Source organism: Sphaeroforma arctica (genome assembly GCF_001186125.1).
Source record: "Sphaeroforma arctica JP610 unplaced genomic scaffold supercont1.244, whole genome shotgun sequence".
NCBI classification, from domain to species: Eukaryota; class Ichthyosporea; order Ichthyophonida; genus Sphaeroforma; species Sphaeroforma arctica.
This window is the reverse complement of record NW_014040314.1, coordinates 1-9,012: the sequence shown is the minus strand read 5'-3', so window position 1 is coordinate 9,012 and position 9,012 is coordinate 1. Positions and strand designations below refer to the sequence as shown.

At 43.6% G+C, this 9,012-nt stretch overlaps 1 protein-coding gene across 1 annotated transcript; it reads right to left on the bottom strand.

Moving 5' to 3' along the window:
- Nucleotides 1-4,365: 4,365 nt before the first annotated feature.
- SARC_04385 (hypothetical protein) lies at nt 4,366-8,790 on the bottom strand (the record flags this gene model as incomplete). The annotated part of the gene is made up of 4 exons (XM_014301781.1): nt 4,366-5,357; nt 7,077-7,172; nt 7,746-7,842; nt 8,558-8,790. 4 exons carry the CDS (start codon nt 8,788-8,790, stop codon nt 4,734-4,736), a joined length of 1,050 nt encoding a protein of 349 aa, XP_014157256.1. The 3' UTR covers nt 4,366-4,733.
- Nucleotides 8,791-9,012: the final 222 nt, after the last annotated feature.

Here is a 9,012-nt window from a genome sequence, read left to right as displayed (position 1 = left end):
TTTTGATTTTATTTTTGATTTTTTTAAGTTAGACTTGGAGATATTTTATTGGTTAGTTTGATTAGGTAATTGTTTCGAGGCGTGAAATGGAAACTATGCGTCCAATGAAATGATATCTAGTCTTAGTAACTAAAACATAAATAAATCTAGACCGAAGTAGTGGGTGATTAGAGCGGAGCATATAGACAATAGTCTCAGTGTAAAATCCCCTAATCTTTTGCTCATTACCAAGGGCTGAAGCTAAACTTATTTTACATTTTGCATTGTAACGTATTATCGTATTTTCTTATTAACGTGAACGTCTTGGTATCGTATAGTCAGCCTAGAGGAAACCGACTTTTACATATTTTTAAGTTTATAATACGGTATCGATATTATGACGAAAGTAAAAAATAAGGCAGCGAATGTAGCTAAGGCTACAAACGTGAAAAGGTTTACTGTAGGCGATGAAAAGCAGAAACCACCCCCGGCACCATCAGTGGAAGCTGAAGCAACTGAGATCACGCCGGTACAACTGGTACCAACTCTGACTAAACGGGAACGTAAGAAGTTGGTTGACTCGGGTGTAGGTGCATTCGGAGGTAATGTGACTACGGAGCCACAGAAGCCACCAGTGAAGAAGGCGAAATCTCGAAAGGGAAAAGCCGAGAAAGCGCAACACTCGGAAAATTCAACTTCCGAGGAAGTGCGACATGCACTGGAATCAGATGTATCATCCCCACCAGTGGACACGCGCACAGCACGTAGGCGAGATCGTACTTATCATATGATAGCAAGGGATAAGAGAGCCTTCCTGAAGGACTACCAACCAATGGTACATGAATTGAGACCTACTAGGCAGCGGAAGAAAAAGCAAGCCGCAGCGAAGGATCAAAGTCATGGCGAATCAGGGGAGGATGACTCGGAGGATGATCCAATAGCACAAACACTGTTGGATCAACCCCAAATCAACGTAACGGAAGAACAACTGCGTTTCGTGGATATAGGTCCGGATGATGTGGACCATACACTGACGATTTGGAAACCAGGATGGACTCACAATTCCTGCGCTTACCCAAAACACCACTCCGACCGGCTTGGCGACAGAATTTTGATCTGGGCCATCCATACCAGACTCAGATTGAAATTCAGGAGGAGGGCCAACGAGAGTTGATCCGACAGCGGGCCAACAGGGCTTAGGTGTTTCGAAATACGTATGGAACGTACTTTCCAGACGTAATGAAGACCAAACCGGATTATACCATCTCACCGAGGTATGTGATAAATAGAGCGGTAAGAAAGTTTGGGTATGATTTGTGTAGGGATTCTAAATGTTACAATCGGCTAATATCAATGAGCACTGACGAAGGTAAGCAAGCACGCAAACTTTTCCGTCAGTTTCAAAAGATACTACCGAAGGTATTCAGAACTAGGAGAGATGGAAGTTTTGCATACTTAATTTGGTACGCAATTCGGGATCTTCTTGAAGACATTCCCGACTTGATATCAAACCATTTGGCACTCTATCAAGCCATATTGGCGTTTGAGATGTTGTCAGACAATGGAGGGGCAAACAGAATCCGATATTCTTCATCTGAAGCGCAATCTTCTCCTGGATTGGACGCAACAGCAATGTCGCGAATGGCATCGGAACAGGAGCCTAATCCAAATCCACCACCGGAAGGAAATCCACAGAGTGCCCCAGAGGTATTTCCGAAGGACAAACCGACCGAAGAGCCTAAACCTGATCAGGTGGAAGCTAGAAAATATTTGTCGTCATCGGGAGACAGTTCGCCCCCAGAGACTATCTCAACGACGACAAAAGATGCTGTCCCATCAGAAGCGTTCATTCACATTGAACAGGTCGATGGATCAAAGGATGAGGCAGACAACTGACTGCCTGGTCAGATGCAATTAGAAAAGAAGGGATCAGATCACTCTAGTAGTGATCTGAAAATTGCTGAATTCACTGTTCAAATGAACAAGGCTGAGGCAGCTTCACTCGAGGCGATGGATCTAGGTAGGATTGATGCCGCTAGTCTTTATATGACAATGGCTACGCACCTCCAGACTAAGATTGATTCAGAACTAAGAGTGATTCAGACCGAGAAGGCTGTGGAAGGCAAGAAGATTGTAAAGGACATAGGTAAACTACCGTATTCACAATCACTTACCCGACATGTTGTCTCGCTTCGTACCAGACTTTAACAAGATGGATAGGGAGTTACTCGCTACAGATTGGATGGACAATCCTAGTGGCTTAAGATCGCTGACAACATATATGGACCACATACCATAGATATGTTTGCCGCTCATCATAATGCACAACTGCCGAGGTACCGGACACTGGAACATCCGAAAGGAGACGGATTCCAGATCGACTTGTCTAACGAGAATGCCTGGGCGAATCATCCATGGTTATTAATACCACAGTTGCTAAATTATGTACACATTTAAGATGCTACCATCACGTAGTGTTGTTCCCTAAGACACTCAGATAAATGGCTACCACAGTTGATCTCAATGATACAATGTGAGCCGATCTATGTGGATAGAAAGATAAATACTTTTCTCTACCAGGGTACCCGTGCAGTCCAAAAGACGCCTTGGCGACATACTATAATATGTCGAATAGGTCCAGTTGGAACAACCAAGTGGACACCATCCGAGACTTTCAAACAGAAGGTTGAGGAATCCAAGATTCCACTCTTGATTCCTAAGTCTCAATGAGAGACTTGGACAACACAAGCACCTGCAGTATGTGTTTCCGAGATACAGCCAAATTCAAAGGAATCAAAGAGGAGCGCAACACTCGCGAAAGCCTTCTACAACAAGACACGGTCTGACAGGGAAACTGCATACCAAGCAGAAACTCGATTGCTTAAGCAATTGATGAATGACTTTCCCGAGGTATATGATCATGTGACCCAACTAATGGATAGATCAAACATTAGTCGGATTCACGATGTAGAAGCTTTAGGCGAGATTGGACAAGTCGAGTCTTCGAGTCCAGATGATGACGCGGTGGAATGCTCACCTCCTAATTTTTCAATGTAGCAAGTAAATCATAGGAGGCGATTCTGAAGTGGTTAAGACAAAATCATGCTCTTAAGCACATGGATATGGTTAGAACTGAGAAAGATTGCAAGAGGTACGGAATCGTACACCCGAACCTCAAGCAATATATATCTCAGGTGTATCACGAATGTAACAACTGCGAAGTTAACCGGATCAAGCGCTACGGATACGCACCTTTACGCAGCGTATCAGAAGACGAGCCGTGGCGCCGGGTTATCAATGATTTGGTTGAGCTACCCACGTCCGAACACACGAAGGATAAATATGTCTGTCACGTGTTTTTTGTCGCATCAAGATATAATGTTTTGTATCCGCTGAAAGATAAATCGACACAAACTGTGGCTGAGTGCATATATTAGTGCTTCGCAGATATCGGCTGGCCAGCTATTGTATGTTCCGACAACGATAGTGAGTTTACAGGAGATGTCATGACGACACTGTTAATCGTTGCGGGATCATGCCATAAGATGGGTGTACCTTACAAGCCTCAGACACACGGTGCGAACGAGGTACGACACAGAAAGATGAAGAGTTCATGCGAGCAGCACTACTTGATGATGCTGACATGTGTGGCCGTACTCAATCAATTGGGTATAGACACAGATGAACGAATCCCCTGATTCAGTCACTGGTACAACACCCGCTCACTATTTCCGGGGCCGTTATAGTGAATTACAGACCCCCTTCAACAAGGAGTCTCAAGATGATCATGTGTTACCATGGTTAGAGAAGATGCATCGGACCAGAGATGTGGTCTATCCTTGCTTAAGGGAGATGAAGTGTAGTAAAAGTCCCCTTAAACCACTATCAGTGTGGAGTTAGAATTAGTTTACAATTAATTCACACGAGGTGAATTATTTGTAGACACGTAGACAATCAAATATAAGAATAAATACACCGCACTGAGCCTCAGGGAGACTCAGTAGGTTTTAGTATCTTATTTTGATGTGTTTACTACAAGAGCGTATGAGCACCTCACGCATGGCTACAAGGCTTGTTCTGGGTTGGGATACTCTCGGGTCTATGCGTGTCTTCTCTTGCATCCGTTCCACTTTTTTTGTGGGACATGAATGGCCAGAAACAGCATGCGCGCTCCCGGAGTTCAATTCCGGTGCATTACCTTAGTCATACGCCACATCAACGGGTTAGATTGCAAAGGCAGTCGTGCGCTTGAGAAGATTACCGAGGCTTATAACGGGGCAAATGGACATGGCCCTGTATAAGAACAATATCAATAGAACGGAAAAATAGGGGATCGAACTAACGTCCGAGGAACCATAAAATGGACGCAGGCAATGGTAAAGGTTCGGCAATCGATACGTCTACATGGGCAGGTTAATGTGGCAAGTGGACATGGCCCTGTAGGAGAACAATAGAAATAGAACGGAAAGATAAGGGGATCGAACAAACGTCTGAAGAACCATAAAATGGACGCAGGCAATGGTAAAGGTTCGGCAATCGATACGTCTATATTGGCAGGTTGTGCTTTCAGCCCGAGAGATTCATATCCGTAACTCGAACACCAGCAGTCCTTCTGAATCGAAGTATATAAATGCCTTCCGTATCTCATAAAACATACATCTGTAGCCACTCAACAGCAGACATGTGTAGTAACCAACTATGTTTTCAAGCTAGTCAACGTCGCAATAGGGGACACTATCGAGCGATCGGATCTTTTAATTCATCGCCGTTCGCATCTTTCTGTCCGCCCCAGCTTTCCGGTTGTGGTTGCCGAATCTGCTTTTGTTCTTATCCCTATACGCCTTGTCTCGGTCACTCAGCTCATCGTTCTTCACCCCGCTAGGCCCATTTGTTAATCCTCCCCATCCTCTGCCACGACCCTTCCCACTCTCCCCAGTATTCGCAAACGAGCCACCAAACGTACCCGACTCCGTTTTAGTATTGCTATGACTATTATTGGATAATTGGTCACTACTGTCGCCGGTAGTACCTACTCTGCCTCTTCCCCTCCCCCTACTCGGTGCTTGCGAGCCCGAAGTCCCTTTATTCGTGTCTTTAGCCCCCCCCTTCTGTTTCCCCCTGCCTCTACCTGAACTATCACTACCGCCACTATTACCGCTTTTACCACCCGCTTTCTTGTTATCGTGTCGGTTGTTCTTACCACTTTGTGTGGTGTTATGTCCACTTTGGATGTCGCCGTTATTACTACCTCCATTACTGCTATTGTTGTTGCTTTGGTTTAAACTGTTTTTGTTGTCTTGTGTACCCTGCGCGTCGGCTGTATCGTCCGCTACGCCCACCGCCAACGAATCAAACGTGTCATCGTATTCGTCGTCATACTGTGAGAAAAAAATTGAGATGAGTACTATACATACGGATAGCGAAAAATGAATTGAAGACATCTTCGCGCGTACTGTGACAAGTAAGACAGTAAGTACCGTAAAGCTTGATAAACGGACAAACCAGAAGTATCATCATACAGATAGGCATAAGACAATTGGACTCAAACGTACCATAGTACACTTAAGGCAGCAAGTATCGTGAAGCTTGGTAAAAGGACGCATCAGAAGTATCTTCGTATTTGTCATCGGCATCAGAACGTGGGAAGTCAAACAAAACCCATAACAACTACACATACAGATAAGCATACGACAATTGGACTCAAAGGTACCATAGTACACATAAGGCAGCAATTATCGTAAAGCTTGGTAAAAGGACGCATCAGAAGTATCTTCGTATTTGTCATCGGCATCAGAACGTGGGAAGTCAAACAAAACCCATAACAACTACACATACAGATAAACATACGACAATTGGACTCAAAAGATACCATGGTATTCATCTTCATAGAACGAGAACATCTTTAAATACAGATAGGACTACGACAATTGGACTCAAAAGATACCATAGTACTCATCTTCATAGAACGAGAACATCTTTAAATACAGATAGGACTACGACAATTGGACTTAAAAGATAACATAGTACTCATCTTCATAGAACGAGAACATCTTTAAATACAGATAGGACTACGACAATTGGACTCAAAAGATACCATAGTACTCATCTTCATAGAACGAGAACATCTTCAAATACAGATAGGACTACGACAATTGGACTCAAAAGATACCATCGTACTCATCTATATGCAGCGAGAGCAGCTTCACAGAGAGTGTGCTGAAGCGCAGGAGCGTATGCGGACCAAGCTTACACCCATGTATGTATATATGTATGTATGTATGTATGTATGTATGTATGTATGCATGTATGTATGTATGTATGTATGTATGCATGTATGTATGTATGTATGTATGTAACAACGGTGTTCTTATAACATGTATTTCATCCAGCCCAATGTCCTTGCCCTGTGGCATTTTGATTGTAGATTCCATTGCTTTGTACTGTTTTGGCGCCACTCCCAAACAAGTCTCTCTGTCACATAAACTATCTGTAGTGTAATGAGATGTACAAACACTTCGGTAACTAAACGAGCCCAATGGCCTGAGCGGTAGTCCAGGGAACGGATTGCTCACGAGGCGAGTTGTTATAACCTCCAAGCATGCCAAAGATGTATACGCACACCAGAAAGTGGGGCGGAGGGGGGGGGCGTGTGCAAGCAGTGTAGGTGCACACTAGAGATTAGGGATAGAGTAGAGGTTGGATGGGCATTCACAGATGATATACTACACCTCACCACTCATTCGCTAGGGTTCAAGATAGGCCGTGCAAGTGAAAGGAGACTATTGGCAGCCTGGCCCACACAATCCTCTATACGGACACACCATCCCCAGGCCAGTGAAATAGGCGGTAGCTGTAGGTAGCCATAGGGCGGTAGCTGTAATAGGTAGCCATAGGTCATCTCGCATCATCCAAGAAGACGAGACAATGCCTACCGAGTCATGCATGCACACACTAAGTAGACTAAACAATGGGGTGCATGGTCACACACATTGCCCATACCAGAGCGACATAGCAGGCTCCATACATGCAGGCGTACAATCCTGCACGAACACACATACACACACAAACACAAACACAAACACACATCTGTTGCATACCAAATCGTAAGCTTTAAACTTAGCGTTCTTATAACCCCTCATATCTACTGTGTCCAAACCCGCCTCCTTCGCCTCGTGCTTGGCAAGCCGAGCTTCCTACACAGTTACCGCAACGGCAAGGAGAAAACGTAACGGCCGGTGAATATACGTTCAACGTGAATGCACAAACGATTGATATAAAAACAGTTCCACTTCCCTAGACGGACATACTCATCAGAGGCAAAACGTACTGATTGAGATTGTATTTCAAGCGATGGACCGTACATTTTGATAACAAAACGTACTGCTTGTTTGTTTAAACGTACTGTTTGATAAACAAAACGTGCGGCTCGATTGTCAAAACATTGTGTTGGATGTTGGAATATCAAAGTGTCCTGTGCGATTGTTAAAACGTAGTGTTCTATTGTTAAAATGCAGTATTATATTGTTAAAATGCAGTGTTCTATTTTTTAAGCGTAGTGTTCTACGGTTAAAATGTAGTGTTCTATTGTTAAAATGCAGTATTCTATTGTTAAAGCGTAGTGTTCTATTGTTAAAATGTAGTATTCTATTGTTAAAATGTAGTGATCTATTGTTAAAATGTAGTATTCTATTGTTAAATCGTACTGTTCTATTGTTAAAATGTAGTGATCTATGGTTAAAGCGTACTGTTCTATTGTTGAAACGTACCTCTGCTCTATCGTGTTGATCCTGCACCGCCTGTTTGGTCAGCTCGGTAACACTCGCATCAGGCCTTGCGTATGAGGTCATATCACTGGTCTTATTTCTGCACGTGACGAAATACGCAGTGAGTGATTAGACTTACAATAGTATACATAGGTCATATCACCGGTCTTATTTCTGCACGTGACGGAATAATGAGCGAGAGATTATAATTACAATAACGTACACATGGGGCAATGCAATTGACTTTGTTTCTGTATGGGACCGGTTTCAGGGTGTAGGGTTTTAGGGTTGACGCAGTCGGCAGCAGATCGGTGTGTGTTGCATGTGTCATCTAGAGTCTAGGGTTTAGCCTTCACACATACCTTTTCCCAATGTACACAACAGTGATACCATACGTACACACATAGTTCTTCCCCTTGTACACAACAGTGATACTACACGTACACACATACTTCTTACACAAGTACACACATACTTCTTCCCCTTGTACACAACAGTGATACTACACCTACACACATACTTCTTACACTTGTACACACATACTTCTTTCCCTTGTACACAACAGTGATACTACACCTTAACACATACTTCTTACACTTGTACACACATACTTCTTTCCCTTGTACACAACAGTGATACTACACCTACACACATAGTCCTTCCGCATGTACACACATACTTCTTCCCCTTGTACACAACAGTGATACTACACCTACACACATACTTCTTACACTTGTACACACATACTTCTTTCCCTTGTACACAACAGTGATACTACACCTACACACATAGTCCTTCCGCATGTACACACATACTTCTTCCCCTTGTACACAACAGTGCCGTCGTCCAGCGTCTGGTTAAAACCTCGTTGATAGTGAACCGCGTACTCTTGTGTGTCCACCGCAGCGGCTGCCTTGCCTTTGCCCGTGCCACTGCTAGATACTGATCTCTTATCGGGTGTTGTAGTGGGTTGTTTGCTGGCGACATACGAGCTGCAGAGGTAAGCAGCGGGAGGGGGCGGAGGGGGTGGAATGTTGAATAGGATCATATGGGGTATAAATAGATATAGTATGTGTACACAGGAATCTGATTATAAGTCTAATTATGTCTATACTTGAGTTTAAAACTTTGCGGTGGTTTCGAGCGGTGGTGATGATAGGAAATTCACGAGGAAAATCGGGATATAATCGAATTGGTTTCCGATGGAAATAAATCTAGGTGCGCGTAGACTATACATATATATATGTATATATATATATATATATACACA